This window comes from Pomacea canaliculata, linkage group LG10, assembly GCF_003073045.1.
Source record: "Pomacea canaliculata isolate SZHN2017 linkage group LG10, ASM307304v1, whole genome shotgun sequence".
Lineage (NCBI taxonomy): Eukaryota > Metazoa > Mollusca > Gastropoda > Architaenioglossa > Ampullariidae > Pomacea > Pomacea canaliculata.
The window spans coordinates 6,496,301-6,522,526 of NC_037599.1; the positions used below are offsets into that span (position 1 = coordinate 6,496,301).

The following is a 26,226-nucleotide window of genomic DNA, read 5'->3' on the forward strand; positions in this document are numbered from 1 at the left end:
CCACAGCGACTTCGGACAGCGGCGGCGCCGCTACCACCACCACCACCACCACCACCACCACCACGCATCCCCAGTCCCTGTGGGCCGAGGAGGAGAGGGGGTATCTGGGCCCTCGCAGGCGGCAGCAATTTCGCCGCTTTGAACCGGTGCCAGACCCGTGATGGGCAAGGGAAAGGATTGGAGGTGGGAGGGAGGCTGGTAAGCTAGTCTACTTCTCTTGTCCGACCAGTGTGAGTAGAGTCTCTCACTCTGTGCTCTAACGTTGCAAATGATGGAAGCGCTGGACCCTGTTCACGGCTAGGGCGGTTGTCGATGGTATAAGGTGGCGGTGGTCGGCGCCACACGTCTGACGCCTTTTTCAAGGGCCGGCTGGGTGTCGATACCTCTGTCCTCTCGCCTCGTGCAACACGGCTCGTGCTCTCAATTATTTTTCTTCTCCTCCTCCCACCAACCAGTGTTGCTTGCTTGCTCCTGCCGCTGGGCCTTGGAAACCGGGAGGTTAGGCAAAAACGAAGGAAAGGGCAAAAGACGTTGCGGTGAGGAATATCTGATCGTTTGAGGAAAGACAGTTCGAGAGAGGCCCAAGAACAGTGTCATCTGTGTGTGCGTGTGTGTGCACGCACGCGCTCACGCTCGGCCCACCCCATCTTCTGGGAACGTTCAGGCTGATTCAAGTCTCTTAACACCCGGTAGACGAAAGGCAGGGTTGATGTAGGGAGGGAGAGGAGAAGAGAGGCATTCGCCTGCAGTTTCCTTGCTGGCCATTTTCCATGTTGACACACCCTGTTCCAACAAAATTGAGGGTGGGTTTTTTCTCCCTTTTTCGTGGCTGTGCCACCTGGATCAGCGTTTTCCACGGCAACTGGGAGCAAGCCGCAGAAGCGAGTGCTGGGTGAGACAAAGCGAGGCGAGAGGGTGCAGCGCTTTTAAGTGAAACCTCGTCGCTCTCCCTTATGAGCTGAGGTGGGCGGAACCGCTGTACGTGTGTTTGATGTGTCTTATGCCACAGGTGAACAGTCATGCAGGTGACTGAACATTGCCCCAGCTGGGCGGTTCCCCTACCAGCTCCAGGTCTGCTCTTCCTGAAGGAAAAACAAAGTGCAGTGTCTTCCTGGCATAGGGTAACTTAATAGTTTTTTTCGTTTTCTTTTCCCATACATAGTTCGTGCCTGTTGATCTGGAATTAAGCTTTCCAGAGTATTTTTAAATTGAAGTATATTGGATTTGTTTTTACTGCGTGTTTTTCCAACTCTCTCACATACACACACACATTTTGTATCTCACTGCGTCCTTGTCATTCTGTTTATCTCTTGCTTTCATTCTGCATCTCTCATTCGGTGTGTCTGTCTCTCATTCCCCACTTTCTTCATTTTCTCTCTTTTACATTTTGTCTGTCTTCCTGCTGGCCTTTGATTTTATCGTTCATTCATGGACAAAATAATTTTCTTCATCAGGAGAGAGGTTCGAGAACAATACATGACTTTCCCATTACTTGCATTTGCATCAGTGTGTGTGTGTTTTGGGGTGGGGTAGGGGATGAGTGTGGTGTGTTGTAAACTTGTCGCCGTACAGGTGAGAGAGAGAGACCTTTTCTGTCGAGTCCATCTGAGGTCGCGTGCTGTGCGAAGACTTTACTAGTGTCTGTAGACTCTTATTCTGCACAAATTTATTCGTGCTCTTGACACCTCTTAATCGGACAAAGAGTTATTCAAACAGGTACTCCACAGATTTAAATAGGAAACTCAGCCCTTCTCCCTCTTGTGTGTGGATATATATATATACATGTATATGTTGTGATGACCAGCAGCTCGTCTACGCCTTTGACGCTTGTTATTCGCTGCCGTCGTTGTCCCGGAACGCAAATCAAGCGTTTATCAGATTGCTTTGCTATTCGCCTTATCACAGGGGTAGGGAGCGTCCGTATACGGCCCACATAATCACTTGATCTCGCCCGACAAGGAAACCGCAGATTTCTGTAAATCTGTAAGTACGTATGCTTCTCGTTGGCTGCCCACGAACGTTTTAGAGAATTATGTATGCACGTGACCTTCAGGTCAACCCGAGGTCGGACACTTCCGGTTTGATGTCTGCTGTTGATATGCGTAGCCTTCTTCGACCATGTCGGCTTATACGAAAAAATGATCGATATTTCTGTGTATCTTAGTGTACAGTTCAGAACTACAAGTGTCCATTATTATCCTTTCGTGGATTTCCAAAGGATGAGCAAATGAAAAAGCCTTGACTGGTAAAATTTTATCTGGTCTTAAGAGTTTATTTGTGCATGTGAAAACATGTGTAGCATGTGTGTAGACATTGTGTAAATGGCATGAACATCTCAATCAGGAGAAGGTATGTGTGTATCAAATAGTCATGATTATTATTAATGTATTTTCACGGCACAACCACAAACAGAAAATTGTGCATCATGAAAAATCCGGTTTTGTTACTATATAGTCTACCTTCTCGATGAACTTTAAAATTATAAATATACATTGTACAGACTCCATAAAGTTATTTCGCTATGCTTTTTATAGTGGCAGAACATAGTTTTCGCGCACATATTACAAAAAGGCGGATTTTCTCAGAGGTCAGCAGAGAGTGTACACGTTGCCAAACTGTTGCACAATGCGGCAAACTAGATTGAACAAATAGAGTAGGCTAATTTTAAAGTAGTTTTATACGGCCTGAAAAATTATATTATAAATCTAAAAATGGGGATAAAAGGTTCCCCGCCCCTGTCTCAGCACCATATCACAGCTCTGTGTGACAGTTCCCACCATTGACGAGGACTAAGTGGGACATCTAGTGTTAGGGAACAGGGTATGTTGTGAAAGGGATGGGGTAGAGTATAATTGGAGACAGGGCATATTGTGAAGAAAACGGTGCATTTTGTGACATCAGAGGACACAGACGTTCTAACAGGACACAACAACCCGGATGAGGACGACTTGGTGTGCGTTTTTAAGAATACGAGGACTTCCCAATATGATTTCACGATAAGCCTCTGCGTCTGATATATTCCCTTTTGTTAGACGAAGAGAGGTGGGAGGGATGAGTATTTTTGCATTAGTCATTTCTTGCGTGTTCTGGGAAGGCTGCAGGCGGCGGTAAGTGGGACAGAGGCTTAACGACTTATCTCGGGTCAGCATCATCACCACTCTGTGAGTAATGGCCGTAGAACGAGCCGGATGGCTATGAGCGGCGTAATTGTCCAAGCCAAAGCCTCCTCCGGCATCTCGGCTGGAGCTCCTGGTATCAGCGAGCATTGGTGTTTGATGCTCTCGGGGTCATGGAAGCAGAATCCTGGGCTAGATTGGGATGTTGCGTGCTTATCTTTTGCCGCCTCTTTTTTTTTTTTTTTTTGATAGTCTGAGAAATTGGAAGAAAACAGTATAAGAGGCATAATCCTGTATTAATACGTTCTAAATACAAAAAGATACTCGCGTCTAGTGAAAGTAATAGCCTAAGGCAGAATACGAATCCAATTTCATTAAAGTGACGAGGTTTGAGACATGTACAAGTTAGACTCTTTTTTTATACAACATTTTATCACTTAGACTGTATGAGTTGGATTCTAACCCTTTACCGAGTTTATAAAAAATCACAGATATGATGTAGGAATAAGATTTTAGTCATTTCATGAGGTTTTACCCCAGTAGTCGAGCGTAGCTTTTTCCTGATCAAGCCTACATGTGTCACGTGATGGAATTTCCGTGGCATTGATATTGCGAGAGCTTAGGTTACAAGGCTGGCCACATCATTCTTCTTCCGGATTTCTCTCCATCTTGTTCAGGTCTTCAGTTACCATGGCGGTTCTGTTTGGTGAAGGAAGACAGAAAGGAAGCGGCTGTTAGGTCCCGAAGCAGTTCCGTTCCAAGTTTTTTGGGGAGGGTTTCACATGAATTGTCAGTAGCTGTGAACTGTTAATTCATCCTCCCGCGTTCCTCCCCCATTTCCCATCTCCCCTCTCTGTCCGGATTGTGTGTGGCTCAGATGCAGTGTTGCACCCATTTCCTTGCACCACCTGTTATTCTAGAAACCTGACTTGAGCCCTCTCTGGTAACCCGTCCTGGGCTCCCCCGTAGAAGTCTCCCCCAGTCCACTAAGTAAAATGTCTATGCTTAGTACTTTTTACACGCTGTGTTAAAACAAACGAATGTGCGACCTGCGATTTCCCTCTGCCTTCCGTAGGCTCAGGGCAAGCGCTCGCGTGTCATCACAACAGACACCCTGCTGCATACCTTGGCTGTCACATGATGACGTTGTCATCGATCTGACGACGATCGGTCCTCGGGCAGACATCTTTTCCGTTGGTTTGTTCTTCGTCCTTTTCCAGGTCCCGACCTGAAGTGCGCGCGCGTGCATCCTGCCTCTTAACCAGTCAGCCGCGTGCAACTTGTTAGCAGCAGTGATACCACCGGCATCAGATTTTGATGGTCGCTCGTGTGATTTGCAGTTCCGCTGTGACCAGTGCCTTGTGCTCGGGCTTTGTAAACGCTTGCAGGATCGAAGTGTTTTTACGAGTGACCACTGGACGCGAGAACAGAGCGCGTGACCTGATGATGGACTTGCCCACCTCGTGTTTGGACCCTACAGCCTTGCTGATCTGGTGACGGTAAGTTGTGATTACCTCCAGGCTGTTGTGCACGTTACCCATAACTTAGTAGTACGGGGAGGGACGGAGAGAGTGAAGCGAATACCACTCATTTTGTTTTTATTGTTAACCTGACCTCCTTTTCTTGCTGCTGTTAGCAGCGCGTGCCTTCACTTTCTTTAGCCTTGTGAGCTGGCGTGTGTTACAGCATCATGTCACTGCTTTTTGTGGCCATGGCTTTCCAGGCTGTCTGTAACGACTGGTCATGGAGCCGCGTAGTGTAAGAACCAGAACACACACAGCGATAGAGGAAGGAACTGAGCTTCCTCCTCTCCCCCCTACCCAGCCCTGCACCTCCCCCCAACCATTCTGTCGGCCGCCAGTGCAGCCGAGAGGCGTTAAGTAGTTGAGGTCTGTAGAGCACGAGTACGCAGCCACGCATGTCAGCAAGATTTCCTGCCCTCAATGCGAGCAGCCCGGATATCGCCGTCCCCTATATTGAAACACAGCGACAAGGGCACTCGCTGCAGCCCCTGCAACAAAGGTCTGTGCTAGTTGAAAATAATAATAACAACAACTCGTCGAGGGACTGGTCCTCTTCATGGGCTGATGATTTGATTCCGAGGCGAGCGTGGCAGCGGGAGGAGGTTGTGTAAACTACGGACTGCTGTTTTTTGGGGGAGATGGCTGATGGGCTGAGGAGGGAGACTGCTGGAGTCGGCATTCGCCAAAGTGCTGGCAGTTGGGCGTGTTCCGTCAGCTGATATAGAAACAGCGGGACACAAGGTAAGCGGCACATATTTAAAAGAAAAAAAAAACGCTTCAGTGGTGCTTTGCTAGCTCTTAGGTTTTGCGCGTGCGCGTTTCTCTCTCTCTCAATCGCGCACGCGACCATCTTTTGCGTGCGAGTATCGTGACATCTACAGATTATCGTTCGCCGTTTTCACAACTCTTTTTTTTTTTTTTTTTCGTGAATCATCACCACTTCCTGCACACTTTCATTGCCTCCCACACAACCACCCCACTTCCCACTTTGCTTTCCTGGTTAGGGTCAATAATGTGGATAATTAACTGGAGTTAAGCTGCTGGCGAGGATTGAAGTTAGCTTAAGGCCGCACTTAAGTGGATACGTTGCGCTAAGTAGTCTGGTTTGATCACCGCAGGTCATGGCTGTTATAGACTGCACTTTCTTCCCTGCATAACTTGAAGTCAACCAGCAGGGGATAGAAAGGGAAAGACGGGAATGTAGGACGCTTGAGTCTGATAAACACCTTTCGTTACAGACGTGGTAGTTTGTGGGTTGTGTTCGCGTGAATGCGCAAGGTTTGTTGGGTGATCTGCACATGGCAGTGTTTACATATTAATTTTCCTAATTGTAGTACTCCGAATTTCTAAATGCTATCAAAACGTGACAAAAATAGACTGACTTTTATTTTAACGAGGCATTAACGAGTGCATAACGACTTGACGCATAAAAACAGTATAAAACGTTCGGGAGGATCGCAGGCCTGCGCTAGCAATAAATGACAGCTAAATTCATCACGATGTCTAGTGTTCGACTGCGTGCACTTGGTGTAAAGAGAGGAGTGATATACGTTCGTACGCGTGTGCGTGTGTTAGAGAAAGCGGTGGCAGTGAAGAGAGATCAAAGGACACTAATGCCCATTGAATACTAATTAAACGCTGCGCTCAGTTCGCGCTGCTGTGTTTATGTCATCAGTTTTTTTGTCTGACGAGCTTGCAAGCACAAAAGGTCCGTATTGTTAAATGTGTTATTTTTATGTATAATTTATATTTGAAATTGCTTTTTTTTCCCTCAAGAACATCTCTGTACGTGTTCGACTTACGGGTGGCTTCTGATGCTACTCTTCCTCCTTCCAACCCCCACTTCCCTTGTTCCTGCATTCTCTCCTGCTAATGATGGTATGCTGTGTTATTAAATTAGGCTCCTTGTTTTAGCCTCGTTGCTGTACAGGCTTTCATTTATGCTTCGCTTCCTGTTGATGTTGCTTAAATTATTCATTCCATCTGCTTGCAGTTAAGGACGAACACACCTAGGGCATACAGAAAAGTGCAGTTCTCTCTCTCACTCACACACACACAGGCTGTTAAGCGCCGGGAAGCAAATTACAACAGTGTGTCTGAAATCAGGAAATGTTTGAAAACATGAAACTCTGGAGATCACGGATGAACTTAGTACGTAAACTCGTTCAGTGGTGCTGGGCTGTCTTGTCTGCAAACCATCAGACCTAACAACGCTGGCATTTTGGAACTTCCGGTCCATGTATCGCTTGAATCTGACCTCACCTCCAAGGTTCGTCGGGCGAAATCTTACAAAAAGGTGCAGGAGGGAAAGGGGGTGATGGGAGGAGTGCGGCGAACGTGCTAGTAGCTTGACCAGCTAGCAAAACATCTCGCGTTCTCCTTGTGGGGAAATGGATTCTGCCATTTCTTCTAAGCAAAATATTCCGCTGTTTTTCATTCGCATTCCATAGATGAGCCTGTAAGCTCTACGATCTGTGTTGAGTATTTATTGTGATAACCTGCTTCTCCTCTACTCCCCCGAATTTGTAGGCCCGCGGGGTTACAGGGAACTTCCTGATCCCTCTGTACCTGACTCACCAAGGAAGCCAACTCTTACCTCATGACCTCATGACCTCATCTCGACGCACGGTTTCTTGTCCCTTGTTTGCAGCAAGCGGCCGATTTATTTTTTTTAATCGGCTTAGCATTAAAGAAACACTGAATGGATCGTGGTAAAAAGTCAATCCCTGTAAATCCCGTTGGCCGCCATGCTCTACTTGCGATGAGTATACTAAGTTGGTGGGCTTGATGGAGAGCCTGCATTCCATCCCTGGTGCATTTTTTATCAACCAGGCAAGGTGAGCACACTTGCTGCCTCGCCACCCAGAGTACAGCTGCTTTTGGCATTTCATTGTGTACCATGCCTAGAGCTGTAGATTCCGTATTTGCGCGTGCTTATTTAGCTTTAATTCTTTCCCTGAAAGGAGACCATGATGGGTTAGTCACACCATCTTTAGATTAAACTTTTGTCTCGAGTCACTGCCCACCTACCTTGGTCTTTATCTAACTTACATTTCGCTATGAGTAGCGAGCAGGTGAAAATAGATTCCTAAAAAAATGTGTGGTGTTGTGATGCGGACTTCATAGAGGAAAGTGGGGCGGAGGGGTGGGTCTTCTTAACTGGACACAAACTAGAAAACATGTGAATGCCTGTAGAAAACTACTGAAAGATGGTTTTACAAAACCATGGCTAGGCCTTATCACGTGTTCAACATACGGTTAAACAGACCGAAAGATCATTCTGAACCAAGTGGTTATGACGTTAGTGACCGAGACTGAGTGACCCGAGGTCGCGTCATTTTACTGTCACTCGTGTGTCATGGAGAAAGTAATCATTTCATTCGTGTAGCCGTATCAAAAGGTTTTTGCCCCCGTCCAGTTCTCGTTCGTAGCTAACGGTTACTGAAAGTCTTGCTAAAAGGATGCTGTTTGGAATTTGTTCATTGATTGATTAATTTGTTTTTGGTTTAATTCAGATAGTTGAAGCTAGTGTACGTGTTGCTAAAGCGGGTCGGACGCATTTTGCTAAGGGCGTTTCGTTGAAGGTGATCAGAGACTTCTCGATCACTACTCTTGCAGGAAAGCAGGCTAGAGGATGTAGTCGTGTCAGTAAACGTTGTCCACTGTCTAGGCTCACCTGCCGCCGTTGTTACCTCCCGCGATGAAGCAGATACTGATCCCTTACAAATCACCTGTTGGGAAGGGCAGGTGGTGGAGGTTTGGGGGGGGGGGGGTTCCAAGCCACACGTCCGAGCGGACGACATGCGCGATTTAGAAAGTGTCTGTGGATGAGGTGACTGACATCAAGTGCCCGTAGGTGAGTGAAGTGTGTCAACGCCAGCCATCATCGTCTGCTGTGTGGCACGCGCATCCTTGGATGGCGGCTGAGGGGGACTGTTGCCCCGCCTACCGTCCTCATCTGCCTCTCGCCAGTGTGCATGCCGTGGATCCAAGGTCTTGTTTGCACGTCACCTCTAACAGTCGCAAAGCGTTTTTATTTGCGGCCGAGAATGGTCCCAGAAACGTGTTTCCCTCAGATGTGGCTGATGTTTTCCCCCACGGTGTTCTCCCACTTTCTTCTTCATTTCTTGCTTGTGGGAACCTGCGTGTGTTAGAATATTTAAGACTCGGAGTTGACAAAAGGACTCGTCATCTCGCGTCTAATTAGTGTACGTGTGATTCGGTGTGTTCATTTACTGCTGAGCGCCGCTCGGGTTATGACGGACACTGTAAATTCAACATACATGGGTTACATACCGACTGTAGTGATGCCTGATTGTTTATGTTTTGTTTTTAAAATAGATGATAAATGGAGAGTGTGGCATTGCTGAACGAGCTCTGAAGATGTTGTGAAATTCTGACATAATTTTCTGGCAGGCAGAATAACCAGGGCTCACCCGGCTGCACCTTGCTCTCCCCCAATCTTAGCCCCCACCCTTCCATGCTCCCCCTTTTTGTTCTTACCGATAAGTGTGGGCAAGTTCACCCTGACACAGTCTTCGTTCCTGTTTGCTCGGGCAAACGCAACAAGCGGCATAATCGCCCACAGCAAGCGCCCTGTCACACCTGGTAAAAGAGAGCGCGTGCAAACGTGTGTGAACCAAAAGCGAAACAAAACAAAACAAAAAAAATCAGAAAAAAAGATTTAAAAAAAAAAGACCGGCTCTTTGCAAACCCGTTGGCATGGCTTCGGACCGGCTGGGCGAACCACAGTGTGTGTGTTGTTTCTGTCCTGCTGAAGATTGCGTCAGTCTCTGCGACGCGGAGCGACAGGCTTGCAGCAGCAGCAGCAGCAGCAGCAGGAGTGCAGTGCTTGGAAAAAGGGGGTTAGGATTAAGGCCTGTGCATCTTGTCCATTGCCAGAGAAAGAGTAAAAGAGACAGCGCCTGGAACGTGAGACTGGAATTTCGGCACGTCTGGCATGGCATGCGCTCGGCTACACGGGGCCCCATGCTGGGCAAAAATACTCTGCCTCGTAGACTGCAGCCATGACATCGTGTAGCTTCGGGGTTGGATGGATGGAATGAGTGAGTTCTTCACCAACATTACACCAGTCTTTGCTGTCATCATGTCCCTTTTCTTCTCTCCTTCCGAATGGACGCACGCGCGCACATACACCCGTACATCTTTGGATACACCGATTGACGTAGGCGCAAAGAGAGGCAAGTTCCTAAGCACGTGAATATTGTTCCCTTTACCCACTCACCCTTTCTTCCTCCCTTCCTTCCTTAGGTACTACCCATCCCGCTGTTTTTGGTCTATCGATCATTCCAAGACAATGATAAGGCAGCAGCAGACTGGACTAGTCAAGGTCGCGTCCTTGCGTGGCGCAGGGCTCGAGAGAGAAAGTTGATGGGGGCGGAGGGGACGGGAGGGATGAGTCTATTTACGTACCGTGGGAATACGCGGAAAACAGTGGGGAGGGGTAAGCAGCTTCCCTTGCCGTCGCCTCGTAACAGTAGCCCTCAGTAATGCTCGTTATGACTTGGCAGTGCGCACGCGGAAGGAATTACATCGATGAGTGCAGGCGCGTGTGTGTGCCGTGTTTTTCGTGCTGGAAGTTTTGAGGCCTCACACACGCACACACGCAAGTCTTTTGGGCTTCGCGTCCTGTTCGACCCACGAGCGACCGAGAAAAACAGAAAATTCGGAAAGGAGGTGTCTAGCGAGCCTGCAGTCTATGTATGAAGGCTATCTCGCTTCGTTTCCTGGCTTGATGAAGGTGCCATCCTTTGGATGGGAGGGAGAAAGAGAAAGTCACAGTTGCGGACGACGACGATTCGGCAAAGAGGACCGATAAACAAGAGGACCCAGGTGAAGGGGCGCGTGTCAGCAGTGACATCAGATAAAACGGAGTGTGAGGATTAAAGCCTGTCTTCACTCCTTGGGGAGGTGGGGCTGGCGAGAGTGGTGACCCGCACGGTTTCGTAAGACGATGATACAGGAGGCAGCGCCGCCGTGATTCATCCTGTGTCAGTACGTCTGAGCCAGGCTTGGAGGGGCGCAGGAAGGTGGCGGCTTACAACGATGCAAGATGCTGAAGCGGATTTTCTCTCGAGCGGCCTGTTTCCCATAGTATCCAACACCACAGCCAGGTTGGCCGTGTCACGACTGAGGCACACGAATTTTTGTTTGGGTTGTTTTCTCCTTTGTTAGTAGTGCGAGTCGGAACGGTGAACGGGATTCCGGTTCTGTTTAGGAGCGTCACGTGCAAGTGTATTCAGCGCGCGGGTGAGTTTGGGAGGAGAAAGAAAAGTCGTCAGCGGGGTCAATGTGGCCCTGTTGCTTCCCCGCTGACAGGTGAGAAATCGGGTCGTCAGTCATTTGACCTGAGCCCTGGACGTTTGCCGACGATTGGATGATGAAAACGGTGAAGGTGGTGGCGATGGAAGATTAGGCAGGCCTGCGATCGTTCGAGGGGAGTCTGACTTATTGTTGAAGTGTCGTGGATCATCGGGTCATGCGACAGACGTGTGTGCGCGCGTACACAGACGCCAGTGACATTTTGACAAAGCGAGCAGCCTCCACTCTCTTTTCTCCTTTTAACTCATTGTTTGTCGGTAGCCACCACAACCTGCTTCGTGCCAGAGAGCCCGTTATGACACTGGCACAGCCATTGGTTCGAGTGCCGAGCAGGGCACGTGCAGCGGTATTTTTAATATCGCTCTGCGTTTACCATTGATTGCGTGCCTTGGCCGAGAGAACAATTATTGATCACACTGCAGTGATAGCAGCAACGGCGGCGGCAGCAGCAGCAGCAAGCAGCTAGCGGCGACCCAGACACCAGTAGCTGAGATGCCGCCTTGGAGGGCACGCTCTTGTTGCCGGCGGCCCTGAAGGAAGGAAGAGAAGGAAAGAGAGAGGAACAACGAAAAATGTGGGCCGCATGTTGTACTTGTGGATTGTAGGAGCCGATGGACACGAGTGGAGTTTTTGTGCGACGGTGATCCCGCGCGCCCAGTTGTTGTCGTCGTCGTCGTGGTGGAGCATGGCCGTGGAGCGCGACAGGGCGGTGGAGTACACGCGGGGGAGGTTCCCCGGTCGTGTGACAATGGATTACGACAGCTTCGTCGCCGCTGCCGCCGACAACCTGATGCCGTCGCCCAATGTGACGCTCATCTCAGCGCTTGGCTGTTGGCAGCAGTACCCAGTCAGTGTCTCGGCTTTCTTGTTTGGCTGTTTTGTGTGTTTGTTTATTTGTTTTCAAACTACTAGTTTTTGCCCTGCCTACCACCCCTTCACCAATCGAAGATTAAACTTTGTGTTATTGATGGTGTTGCCCTGTTCAAGGTACCCATGCCTCTGTGTTGTTTGTGCAGTGCAGATATTGTGGTGGCGATCACAAGAGCCGGTCTTATGTGTTTTCTGTTAGGAAGAAAAATACTGTTTGTGTTTGTGCCGACATGCGCTTTTCCTCTTTTTGTTGGGATGGGGGAAAGAAGTCTTGCAGTGCTTGTGTCGAATCCGTGCGTGTAACGCAAGCCGCGCGAGTACACACACACATTTCTCTCTCCTCTCTCTGTTTTTTTTTTGCGTTGAAGGATAGAGGAAGTAATGGCTGAAAGAGCAGGACTAAGTTTCCTACCTCAGTGTTGTTGTGCCAGAAAGTAGTGGGAAAACTCCTGCTTCGTCATCGCTTTGCTGTGGTCGGCTTATTGCTGACGCACGTTTATAACACGACTGTTGCAGATCGCGCGATGGAGCCGGCTGTGGCGCTTCATACATGAGGGCGAGCGGGGAACGTGCACGGATATCATACTGGACCAGGACCTTGACACCACCTCCGAGCTCGACCCGCGGGTGAACAAGTTCCTGATGGACCGCTCCATCCTTAAGGTGCACCTTCCCAATGGAGGCTTTAACATGGTCAAATATGGGGATGCTACAGATGTCAAGGTAAGCCTTCTAAGCATTTGACTAAATCCTTTGAGCATTTAACACATCAAAAACTCCCAACGCCCATGCTCATCTGCCAGTCAAGAGTTCACTGGAAAAAGTTTGCAAGTCACCCCTCTGATGTAATCTTTCTCTTAAATCTCTGTAATCTTTATCAAAACTCAGGTCTTGAAAATGAGTAAGTGCTAAGAGAACCTTTTAAACATTATTTTAATAAATTGGAATACTGCGTCCAAGGAATCTGAAGTTTGTGCGTTTGTGTCTTTTAAAAAAGTATCCCCCTTTACAACTTTTTGCAATCCCTTGATTGGCTTGCACAGAAATACTGGAGCAAGGAAGGCTGCTCTGTGAACTCTGTCCGTCATTGTAGTGTACAATTAAGAAGGAATGCCGACCAGACCACTGGCACAAGCGTTATTTATTGCCCTAGCGCTCAGTGGCATGAAGCAGCTAAGAGAGAGCTGCACACATGGAGCTGCTTAAATATTATGTGCTTTGAAAGAGGCTGAGGAGAAAGGGAATGCATGAAGAAAGTGGCCACATGGTTAGATTAAGCAACCTTCCTGCCACCCACCTTCCTGTTCTGGGACTGCCCAACAACATGCAGGGAGTTCCAGAAGTAAACAAATAAAATTGCTGAGCGTATCAAGGATATCACATTACACTGACATTTGGCGTAAGAGCAAACTTGAGAATAACACTACAAGTTAAAGAATTTACGCAAGAAAAGAAAGAAAATAAGCTTAAAGAAAGAAAGTACACATTGCATGTGAAGATTTCACGATAATGCCAGCGGTCTTGCTATACATGTAAAGCAATTGAGGAAATGTTTTGGATGGATTTCTTTGTGATTGTATTTGCGAAATTTTGCAGACCTAGACCACGTGTTAGTCTTTATTATTATGTTATGATGACAGCAATTGTAAGTTAACCTCCTAACCTAGAAATAGTTGAGATTTTAATAATGCTGCCCTAACCATCATCATGGCAATGAGTTATCGTAGTCACAAGCTGGCATAAAGATCACCTAACTATCATCCATTAAAATAACACTTGAGAGATTTTGTCCTAGGATGGGGCCAGAGAGTTACTGAAATTTATGTGGGGGATGAGAGAGCCATAGTAGACTTGACTAGCATGATGGTTGCTGGCCGCTGTGAACTGTAGTTTCTAGGGCTTTTTTTAAGTCCAGCTTGGAGCAGGCATCATTAGGCTTCCTGTGATCAATCCAGTCCCAGTCCTCATTAATGTGGTCATTTGAGGATACCAGGGCTGCAGCAAGATGAAAAGGACTTAAGTTGGGGAGGTGGGAATAAAAGGACTGCATCCCTTAATTGATTCCTAAGCTTCATCATGGGTGAAGATATCAACCTTGCCCACCCAAGCCATTATTGATTCCTTAGCTTTATTGTCAGTAAAGATAGTAACCATACTTAGCCACCCCTTCTTCTGGAGTTCAGACTAGGAAAAAACCCTGAAAAATAAAAAGTATTTTGATTTCTGAAGACCCGCACTCTTCCCCCAAAAATTATTTTAAACAATATGCTGTGAAATTAGAGAGGTATTTTAGGGTATTTGTTGACGGCTTCTGTTCATCAGGATTTGCAGGAATGTGGGAGGTTTGTTGTCTTGTTTTTTGGGGGTATAGAGTGCTGTTTGCTTCTTATTTGCATACACGAGGTTTTCTTTGTGGCATCAACCTGTTCACACCATTTCCATGTTCCAGGGACGCTAGCATAATAGTGCGGGATGGTATGGTAAATGTAAGTCATAGACCAGTGTTTTAATGGTTTTCAAGTCTCTCTGGAGTAAACTAATACTAGTGATGGGTTGATTGCTTAGCGCTGTGTGTTAAGGGCTTATGGTCACCTTATAAACACTTTAATTTTTAGCTGAAGAGGATCATTCTTTCTCTTATTTCCCATTGAACACATTGGATCTTTTTACTGTCTTGTCTGTTAATCACTCCTTCAGGTTTGTTCAAAGACTTTGGGTTTGAATGAAGAAAGTTGCACCTTTTTCCTCACAGCTTACATCTTAGCATTGTTCACATAGGATTTGTTCTCCCTCCCTTTGAGCAGGAGTGTGATACAATACAGTATGTCTTTATTACAATATGTCTTTATATATCTTTGTCTTGGGTTTATTGTTTGGCTGTTTAACTATTCTAGCAACCCCCATAACTAACTACAACCAAACGAAAAAACCCAGTCACCCTCAGTCACACACACAGTGACAGCCTCTCGGTGATAATTGTCAGAGAAAGATTAGTGTTATGTGCTAAAGATAAGAAAAACTAAGGTTCATGTAGGATTTCTTCCTGCATGCAGCTGTACTTAGAAATGGCAACATATGTTGCTGTGGCAGCAGGCTGCAGGTGCTTCCGCTTGTCGCCAGTGATATCATCAGTGTCACACAACCATAGTAGTTTAGCCAGGGGTGGTAGTTACAAAGCAAAGGTAAGACCTTGCCCTAGGGCAGCAGGGTGAACTTAAGGAAAAGCGTCTTGTTTCTAAAATTATAAGTGATGTCCAGTCCCTGCAGGTGTTGTTTTACCCCTGTTTGTTTTTAGCTGTAGTTATAAAGCAGTGGCAATGGGGCGTTTGGGTAAAGAAACATGAATAGTGTTTTCCCAATTTGCCCTGAGGTAACAACTTACTCTACCGCCACTGATATAGCCTGAATGCTAGTTTCCTAGTAGGGTGTCTTATTCCTCGATTCTACACGAAGAGGGTGTATAGTCTTTTGCGGCCATCAGCAGGTGTTTAAGTCAAATGTTGTCTGTTTATTAACTCGGACTTCCAAAAGTAGAGGGTGTACTTTGACATGGTTTGACAATTGTTTTGAGGCTGGACAGAAGTCGATACATAAAATACAGTATAATTATGTCTCATTCTTTCTGCTCTGCATTCGCACACGTTTAACAGATTATATTATTGATACAAATCGACTTATAGTTTGTTCTTTGAAGATCCTAAGCGTCTGGTCCCATTAATTAGGTCTCTTACATTTTCTTTCTTTCTCACACACGCGCACACACACGCACACTTCCGATGCAGATTTCTCCTAGTTGTCCGGCACCTGCAGGTAGGGAGGAGTGGATAGAGTGAGGTGGCTGCTACTGATAGCTACTTATCCAACAGCTCAACGGGCAAGGAGAGGTCTCCCAGACAACGCAGGCACATCGGCATTTGTACGTTTCCTCCTCTTCCCCGACGTCATGCTCCCATCCATCCACAAAAAAAAAAAAAGAAAGGAAGGAAAACAAGCAGCAACGGAGTGACGGAATTCAGCAGACAGTATGATTCACCACCGCCGCTCATGTTTGAACAGATCAGTTATACCTGTGAACACGGATGTAATCCAAAACAGAAGACGACGCTGTAGTCGTGCCCTCCCTGAGTTTCGGCGGAATGGTTTCTGCATGCGTGCGTGCTTAGGGTTGGTTGTATGGGGAGGGTAAGTGGTGGAGGGGGATAAGGAGCTTGCGTTGGTGGATGGAGGCACCGTCTATGCTCATGGCTAGCAGTGGGGGGAGAGAGAGATCTCAAGCAACCTGGATAGGTTAGGAGACTGTAAGCTGCTGGCTAATAACAGCACTTCTTCCACTGCTGCTTCGCTCTGCTTGTCGCTTAGTGTTAATTACCTACCAACAAGCTGCCAATCAATTTGCTGAGGAAGGAGAGCAAGGGATAAGGTTGTTGGGAGAAGGAGCTGGAGGAACCTGGTTGATGCACTGTACCATTAAGTGATTTGAGTGGCCGTGAATTGGAGAGTCGATTTTACTTTTGTTTGATACATTCTCATGGCAGCAGTTGCAAATGCCTGAAATGCAGAGTCTAGTGTACACCGTGTTCCTGTACTCACCCATAAAGTCAGCTTGTACCTGTAATTATCAGCTGATTTGATTGCAGTGATTTGGTCAGCGCGTGTTTGTCTTGTCAGGGCTAGGGAAGTGCAGCAACAGCAGATCTGGTGTAAGGAGTGAACAGTCTGTAAGTACGGACTTTCGAGGAAGGACGCAGAAAAAACGTTTGTCTTATTGCAGTTGCACTATTCGTCGATGGCGTTGTTCGATGACCTGCTGATCCCAGTTCGATGAGTGAGCAGTCAGTAATAAACAATGTCATTTCTGGTAAATTCAGACGATGTCAAGTTGAGTTGCAGATAGAGAACAATAGGGTGGAGAAGTTTTTCTTCCCCCATATTGACACAGGCTTGCCCTTTTTTCTTGAGACAAATCTGCTTCCGCATAATTATGTTCAGCTGATGTGGTTCATAGTATGACACTGTGTGTGGGGTGGGGAGAAGTGGCTACTAATCGATTTTGAATAGAGAAACATTTATTGAATGTCCCTCGCGCGTGCCAGTTGGTTTCTGTGTAAATCGCATGCGCACTGCTTTGTTTTACGCCCGGAAACGAACTGGTAGCATACAGGCAAGAATCTATGTCCTCTGGATGGCTCGCAGACTATTTTTTTTTTCAATTAACTCATAGAACGAGGCTATCAACAGAACAGCTTCCGGTTTAGCGAAAGACGACAATAGCTATGTCAACAAAGTCTGCGAAACTAACAACAATAGTCAGGAAGTTTATACTGTTGCGTGGAAGGATGCCACTGTGCAAGTGTCAAATGTTTCGGTGCAAGGTGGTGGGTGTTTGTTTTTTTTTTTTTTTGTTTGTTTTTTTTCCGCGGGCAGGTGTATTAATGATATAGGCCGCTCAGACAAAAGTTTAAATATATTGAGAGCCAATATTTGTTTGAAGTGGAAGTGTGACAGTCATTTGCTCGCCGAGACTAACAGCGGAGAACATCGCAAGAGGCCGAACGTTGGTCTCTGCTTACAGTCAGCCATCCACTTATACACGTCCGTGATACAAGAGATCACTTCCAGATTACCTCCAGACTCTTCCTAACAATCATAAATCAGCAGTTTTATCGAATATTTTTGCTGATTACTTCACGGCTAAGATACTAACCGCGAGGGGCAGTTTTCTGCCTTCTTCAGATGTATCTTGTTCATCCCTGTTAACAACTCGGGGGTTTTCCCTTGATTGAGTTAACACCTGCTTCGGAGAAATTTGTGTTCCAAATCTTGAGAAATACTATCCCAAGGTCTTGTGAGCTGGATCACCTCTCCTACCTAACTTGTGCGATCACCTTGCCGCTCTACTACTGGTCATAACCAACATCTTCATTTTTTAAATTTTATTGCGTTGTCCCTTCAACAGCAGTTGCTAAAGACTGCAGTTGTTAAACCATTCTTTTAAAAAAAAATAGCCTCTTGACGGACTTGCCCATCCTCTCAAAATACCTGGATAAGTATGATTTATGTAATTTATATCATATCTATATATGATTTATGTAAAGCGCTCTGAGCAAAGATTTGGAAAGGCGCCATGTAAAGCCTCATTATTATTGTTATTAGTAGTAGTATTAGGTAGTACTCTTTTGCTGAGCTTCCTCGCTCCTTTTCCCCAACTTGATAATATTATTACTCCTTTTTCTGATTCCGCTTTAAAAAAAAACAAACAGCAAAAAAACTGGGTGTCGTATTCGACAACAGTCTATGCATCAGTTTGTAGCCCATACTTCGGAGTCATTCTATTCTCATCTCCAACGCATTAGCCAGATCCGTAAACATCTTCCTGCTGATGCTACCACTAAATTTGTTATCTCCATTGTTCCTTTCTCGCATCGGTTGCTGTAACTCTTTTCTTGCTGGCCTTCTTGACTCTACCATCTGTATTCTGTAGCGTGTAATAATAAAACTGATCACACTGCTCCTTTCCTTACTGCACTCCACAGACCCCCATTATCTAAACGCATAGTTACATCCTCGGTTATGAGTGTCGTAATGGCTTTGTCCCCTCCCACCTATCCAGCTCCGTGGATATCTGCAAACCGCCTCGTCCTCTCCTTTTCTGATCCCCTCAGGCTTTGCACTCGGTCCAGACTTTCTACATTGTCCTGTTTCTTGGGAGCACGAATGGTTTGAGAGGTTTACAGTAAGAGTTGGGGACATTGCGCGTCCGTTCCGCAAGTACGCAAGCATCCATTGACTGAGGGGAAAGACCTCGAGTTGGCAGCAGCGACCATATTGTTCACACGCAGTGCCTCGGGATAACGAACACATTTGTGGAACTCCTGATTATACGTCGGCTGCTAGTAGATTTTCCAGCACCGTGCACTGGGCTTAAGGTGGTCGTCGGCCTGGCGCAGAGACGCTGCACAATGGAGAAAGCGCTTGAAGCAAGGGGGACATGTCATCAGCGTGCAGCCCGAGGGGAGGGGACAACGCACGTGGTCGCGTGCGACAGTGTGAGATATGATGTGCACGAGTGACCCGCTGCGGGCGAGTCTTTCGAGTGGTTGATGGGCGTGAGGCTTGTCAAGCACCAGTTGCAGCGTCTGGCGTTTGCTCGCATTGCAGGCCCTTCGTTAGCAGCTCAGTCGTGTGTTGGGACAGTCAAGCCAGACCACCAGCCAGCCAGCCACGTGTGCAAGCACGCGCGCCGTCACTTGGTCGCTCCCATCCCCTATTCCTCCCACCTCCACATCCCCATCGAGGAGATGGAAGCAGGGCCGCCGAGAGCCAGCCCGGGCCCCGGGACAGACGACCTCTCCGGGCCCCTTGTACTTGTAATCGTAAATTATTTTCCCAGTATATAATGTATGTTTACAATTAGAATCTCAATATCTACACTCAAACTCAACTTCTGCATGTGTCATGCTTGGGTGTTCTGTCCTTAGACCTTTCTTTAAAAGAAAAAGAAAAGGAGAAGAAGAAAAAAAATCCACTAACCAAGGCCGGGCCCCCTTGACAGAAGCGGGCCCGGGTACACCAACCCCCCTGTCCCCCCCTCTCGTCAGGCCTGGATGGAAGGTAGGGTGGAATTGTCAACAGAGAAGTGTGTGTGGGGTGGGTGGTGATTTAAGATGGGAAGGACGCCTGATGAAAGTTTTTTTTTTAAAATAGAACTGGTGACAACTTTTCGTGTGTATAAAAAAATTCAAATTCAACCAGCTTTTTCTATAAAGCAGGCCAGATCGCCATGTAGCCTGTTTTCTATTGTCAACAACATAGCCATACAATCAGAGCAGTATAGGCAGGAAGTTGACAGCTGTTAACAGTATTTGGTCCTTTGTAATAGAATCATGTTCCTCCTTCTAAAAACCAAACTGCTCCTTTTATGTGCAGCATATTTTTTATGAACTCTTTTGATGGTCATATCTTCTGCCTTTGTTTTATCAGTAGGTTTATAAATGTTTAAATTTTTACTTTTATGCATTTTTTCCTTGACTTATATACAGAAGACTTCTCTTTACTTGATCTTATTTTTTAAAACAGTTATAATTTTCAAGGGACATTTCCTGGCATTTCCTAACCCCATTGTTTTCTGGTCTTCTAGATATGAAAAGAACAAACATTTAAAGTGTATATGTGTGTGTGTGTGCAGGACATCATCAAACTAGTGGTTGGCCGGCTGGCTGCAGGAGAACGCTATTTTGCCAGATGCTTTGCACTGCGGCTTGTGCACATCCCCACACGCCAAGGCTACTGGCTGCACAATGACCTCACTATGTACCAGGTGCGGCAGAAATATGAGGCCAAGCATTTGCCCGAAGAGCTTAGGTAAGACTGAATAGATCTTTGAGTTTTGTTCATACTCTGTGACAGACATACAAAAACGTTTCCAGATAAAACTGGAACCTTTCTTTTGCATATCTTGTTATGGCTCTGCTGTTAAAGAAATTTGTACACTTTGCCAACATTTTCCTATTTAAAGCTGTTCACTGTGGGACTTACTACATAAACATATTTATATTCTATTGTTGTCTGTCCTCACCCTTTTTTCTCTCTCCCTTCTTTCCCCCACCTCCTTTGTCTTTGTGGGTACTTTTCCTTTGTAAGTAAGCATGTATGTGCACATATTTTTGCTTGATGATTTGCCAAGATTTAACTGATCTTACAGCTTTGCAAAGTTGCCTCTTTTTTAATAGTTGTTGATCTTTCATGAGTTAGGTTTCCCTCCTCCACCACCCCCCCCCCGAAATCTTTGTACTTACTACTGTTTTTGCTTTGTTTTTCATTTTGGTTTCCATGTTAACTCTTTCTTGTTAAATAACATGCATTGCTGACAAGGCATCAAATACTATGAACCAGCCAGCAATAAGCTGGAAAGGCTTAAAGTTCAAACTTTTTAAAAATTATTTTCAGGTATGAACTACGAGTCCGCTATTTGCCTCGGAGTTTTCAAGAGCTTTATTCCAGAGACAAGGTCACATTCTATTATCTCTATGATCAGGTGAGAATATTTGCGTATGGGTAACACATGGCTTGTAACCTTTAAGTGACACTTAAAAACTGATGTTTCCGAAACCAGTGAAGTTTGCAAATAGTGAATGGCAAAGCAAGGTCAGCAGCTATGGTTAACAGTGATAACTAATTCTATGGGTCTTTTTTTAAAAGGTTTATGTTCAAACTACAGATTCTGGAAAATTTCATGTTCTGTCTTTCCACAGTTGATAGGAGGCTTTTTTTCTTCTCTAGAAAGGAGAATGGGAATACTTTTGAAGTGTATGTAAGCTGCAATAAGTGAAGCAGTCAGAACAGGTGCAGACCTCTTTTCCCGTAAGAGCAGCGCTTGCCATCTCATGTTGCATAGATTTCTTATCACCTAAATGTTGTGTTGGCTGCCTTAAAAACTCTCTTGGGCAAACAACTATGCAGATTACACTTTAGGTTCTTAGTATATGAAGTGCATATATAATTTACATTCACTACAAGTTCCGTTGTTGAAAGTAGTATCATCATCAGCTGTTAAAAAAATGTAAGGATAAAAGCAAGGAGTGATGACAGGTGATGGGTGTTTCAAGGTTGAGATACTCTGTATGATTTCATCATGGTTGCTGGTGTTCTTGTGCTGCGTCAGCAAGTGAGGCTGTGTCCTGGTGTGCTTGCCAAGCTAGATCTGAATGGGTAACTAGAATTTTGGTTTAGACTAAGCAGGTGAGTAGTGGGGATTCTTGTAGTTTGTAAGGTCTTTGAAGGATCAGATAATAATAAATGCAAAATTTGTAAAGCACATACACTCCTAAGGAGCATGCTCTTAGCGCTTAAGAACAAGAAACATGGACAGGAAAACAAACATAACAATGATAAAACTGAGGCCCTTTTCTGCTTAAGAAGAAGCCATTCATCTGTCATCATTCCACCCAAGTACATCAAGGTGGGCAACACCAGTGTTACCTTCACATTGTCCGACCAAGATCTTGGATCACCATTACAGGAGACATGACCCTTGATAAGCTACAGCTGTCTGCCAGTCTGCCTATTATGCGCTCTGTAAGATCAGTGCCATCTACCACATTCTCTTTACTCACATTGCTGCCATTCTTGTCTGGTCGTTTGTTCTATCTTGGATTGATCGGTATAACTCGCTGCTTGCAGGCTGCCACACATACCTTATTCATAAACTCCAGAAAGTGCGGAACTCCGCTGCATGTCTGTTGCATAGAGCTAGGAAACGGGGCCATATCATTCCTTTCCCACATTTTCGACACTGGTTACCCATTTTTTCTTGCATTCAGTACAAACTGTACTGTGCTGTTTTAATTTCTTTACATGCTCTTGCCTTGACTATTTCTGGGAACTCCTCATCCCCTACGTCCCAGCCAGACTACTCCACTAATTGTCTGATAACTTTACACTCACTATCCCTGTCAACACAACAACCACATATAGCCACTGGATTTTTAGTTACTGTGCTGCAAAAGAGTGGACCATTCCATATCCACCATCTACCCACCATCAAATCCTTTAAACTTGCACTAAAAACACATCTGCTCCACAAGAATTACTCCTTATACCAATCAACATAGCTGACAATAGTTGTGATTATAGTCAGTTGACTAGTCTGCCTGCTTGTCTTTGTTTGCAGATTTATGACATGATGAAAAGTGTGTGTGTGTGTGAGAGAGAGATACAAAAATGGGCAAAGAAAAAAAATGAAATTGTTTGGTATGCACTATTAACTAAATATATGATGAAGGAATTTAATTTATTGAACTTGAACCTCAAAGCATATTTTTTACCTGATAGTGAACTAGTAAATTATTTAATTTTAAATGCTACACATTAAAAAGACTGGAGGGAAGAGTGCCTTTCATTCATCTTCTCTCTCTCCCTTTCTCTTGCAGAGAAAAAGCAAAGTCCAGTGATCACATATTTATTCCAATGGCACTCATACAAAAGCTATAGTATCTTTATTTCCGTAAAGCCTTTGACTGTAAGGAGAGAAAAATTACAGTGGGTTTTTTTTTTTAATCTGCATCACAGAATTTTCACTATATCACAGGATTTTGTGGTATATTGGTATTTATATAAGTGTTTAAGAGCATATGAAGTGTTCATAAGAGTGTGTGAAAGGTTAATAAGAGAGCAGGAAAGATTTATTGGAGTGTGTGAAGGGTTTAAAAAGCCTTAAAATACATATATAAATAATAACATACAACGCCACTACTTTGCGAATTACTGTGCACCAAAAATTTGCTATTTATGGAAAGCTGTATTGCCTCCCACACACAAGGACGTAACTTGCTGAGCATAGGTCAGAGTTTAAGTGCTCATGACAAGCAAAGAAAACAAAGGAAGGTCATTCTAGTCTCCACTGTCATTTGCATTTCGCTCTTCTGGAAAGCAATGTAGCAAAGGTGGTGTTTGCTTTTGGTCATGTTTGCCTTGCTGAATCAGCAGGAACCTTGTTTTTAACTGTTAACATTGTAGAGTTTAGAGACTGCAAGGAAAGGAGCTTCTCGTGTGCAGGAGAGAGAAATTCTGAAAGAACATCATTAACATTCTTAGAAAGCTTTGGCTTTTGTTGAGCAATAGACTGAAAGTGGAAGGGGTGGGGACTAGGTGGAAAGAGATTATTAAAGTGAAAGAGAACGCTTCTGCCAAATTGTCCATTATCACCATTACACTAATGCTGCATACTTCAGGCTTTTGATTCCGCCTCTTGGTTAACAGTTTTCAATGTTAATGAAAATGGATTATAGATAAGTGAGGTGAATAAAGATGGAATAAAATGAAGATATGACCCTGCTTTTATTTATTTTATTGTTGCTGCTGCTGCTTCTACAGGTTAGGTCAGATTACATGAAGGAGCTAGCAGAAAGCATTGACACAGATGTTGCCATCAAACTGGGATGCATTGAAATGAGGTATATACTGTGGAGTTTGCTGACAAAATTGCCAAGAGTTCTGTTTACTTTTGTTAGACTGTAATAATCATTTATTAATGTACCTTCAACTTGATTTTCAATGTAATTTTTATTTTTAATAAATAGACCACTGCCCTCACAGTTTTGTTACTGGTATTAGTACATTTTTCTTCATCATCTATTACCTAATGCTTTTATTTTTATTATCATATTTTTAAAATTCTATTCTCTTCCTTTGAATAAATATTTTTTGCAATATTCTTTGAATATAGAGGTGGTGTGTGTGTTTATGTGTATGTGTAGGCGGTTCTTTAAAGATATGCCACAGGTGGCCTTGGACAAGAAGTCCAATTTTGAGTTTCTGGAGAAAGAGGTTGGACTTAAGCGCTTCTTGCCTAAAAACATCATTGACAGCATGAAGGTAGGTCTGTAAAAGAATTGTTAAAAAAGATTGCTGCTTATGGATTCCAGTTCTCTTTTTGGCCTGAGGAAAGGGACCTAAGATGGCAGTGAGATACTGATAAGGCATTTTTTGCCTGTTTATAAGGAAGGATTAAAGTTTTACAGTTCAGAGCCTCTTGCTCATCTGCAGAGCATTTGTGGTTTGCCATACATATTCCATGGAAAAACTTTGAGAGATGGAATTAACCTAAATGATGCTTTAGTAGTTCTTTTACTTTTGTAGATGCTGAATAGCCTATATAACTATCATTACATTTTACTTATACACTTTTAGCTTTAAATCCTTTGAATTCCAGTGATTGTTATATGTACTGTTTTGCAGCCCAAAGCTTTGCGAAAGCTTATACAGAACACATTTCGGCAGTTTGCACAGCTGAGTGAATCAGAGTGTGTGTTTAAGTTTTTTGACACGCTCTTCCAAGTCAACAGCTTCAATCAGGAGCGATTTAAATGTGCATTAGGAGTAAGTTTGATTGCTTAAGCTTTTTAGGCAAGATGTTTCCGTACTATCATTTTATAAAATACATCAACATCCCATGATTTTGTTTTTGTCAGAATGGGGAAAGAAAAATGCATTATTGCAACATGTGTTTTCTGTAAACTAAAACAAAAATGGCAAAGATGTAATTGGAGTCATTTAGTTAATCCAGCTTGTTACCAGATAACTGCAGTATTACCAAATGCTTTTATAAATAATGAATATTTAGCTGTAACTTTATATACAGATGCAAAGAAATAAAGACTCCAGTTTTTACATCTTACAGATGAACAGATTTTCATATGCATAGTTATCTAAACAGTAATAATAATTTAGACTGAGAACTCCAGAAAACTGAATGTTCTGTGTTGTAGTCGGGATGGAGCATTGATGTGGAAATAGTCATTGGTCCAGATGTGGGAATAAGCTACCTCACTGGAAAAGCTTCTTCGGTGAGCATAAGTTCTGTTTAAAATGCTTTTGCGCTATACAGGTCCTCTTGTTTTCTTTTCCCTTTTGCTGATGGCACTTTAGTAAATTATGATGAACATCTTGTATATTTTTAACTGTACCAAAACAAACTCAGAGACCTAAACATTTACATATGCTTGGAATTTATAAATGTATTTTGAAAATTCATAATACCAGTTTTGAGGTTTTAAATTTTATGGTCAGAATTTATAGGTCATAATTTGTGAAGACCAAACCCATCTGAGATGTTGAATTTCTTTTTGGACTGTTATGTCAGTGTTTTTTATAATTGATCTGCTTTAACAATTAACAAAAGAATGAATGCTTATCTTCTGTTTAGTTCAAGTGGTTTATAATGCTAGTTTTTCCCATGGTTTTTTATTTGGTTTCCTTTCGGCAGGTAAACTTTAATATTGCCTTTTCTTCTTTGGGTTACCATTTTTAGATTATCTTTCCTGATGCTTTGTATAAGTATTTGTTATGTCTCTCATTATGTTTTATGATGATGTTTTACAGCTTGATATGGTTACACAAAAGAAATATGTCTGAATTTTGAACTGTTAGTTTATTAGAAATCGTGCCTTAAGTATGGCTTGGCTATGATGAGCATTGATTGAAAAACACTTCTTGACATTAATTTTGCATGGAGACTTACTGATTTCAGTTCTCATCTTGCAGCCAACTCACATGGCAGAATTTGCCCAAGTACAGTCCATCTACACTGTATCAGGAGACGATGGAAAAGGCTTGTTACAACTAAAGATTGCAGGGGCTGCAGAGCCTCTGACCATCACATGCTCTTGCCTAGACATCGCTGAGGACATGGCTGACCTGATAGATGGATACTGTCGCTTTGTGCATGATGTGCAGAAAACATTGTGGACCAGAAAAGGTAAGCTGTTGGTCAAGGCTGTTTCAGCCATCTCATGACATGACTAACTCAAATGACCGTGACTGCAAACATTTGTAGTCTCATTGAAGAGAACAAGGACTTATTGTGATGCACTGTTCTA

General features: G+C 44.4%; 1 protein-coding gene across 16 annotated transcripts in view; it reads left to right on the forward strand.

The window, feature by feature from the left end:
- The window catches only part of LOC112573819 (focal adhesion kinase 1-like), a 73,182-nt gene that overhangs the window by 18,658 nt on the left and 28,298 nt on the right, over positions 1-26,226 (forward strand). For 12 of the 16 annotated variants that reach the window (XM_025254436.1, XM_025254441.1, XM_025254438.1 and 9 more), the window contains exons 2-9: positions 12,368-12,574; positions 20,037-20,212; positions 20,798-20,885; positions 23,723-23,802; positions 24,106-24,223; positions 24,587-24,727; positions 25,117-25,194; positions 25,892-26,105. In XM_025254436.1, the coding sequence (XP_025110221.1) occupies positions 12,368-12,574; positions 20,037-20,212; positions 20,798-20,885; positions 23,723-23,802; positions 24,106-24,223; positions 24,587-24,727; positions 25,117-25,194; positions 25,892-26,105 (1,102 nt within the window). Of the gene's footprint in view, positions 1-724; positions 1,122-4,336; positions 4,616-5,008; positions 5,381-10,107; positions 11,829-12,367; positions 12,575-20,036; positions 20,213-20,797; positions 20,886-23,722; positions 23,803-24,105; positions 24,224-24,586; positions 24,728-25,116; positions 25,195-25,891; positions 26,106-26,226 lie in introns of those variants that run through there. The other 4 variants (XM_025254437.1, XM_025254442.1, XM_025254439.1 and 1 more) reach the window with 4 other exon arrangements.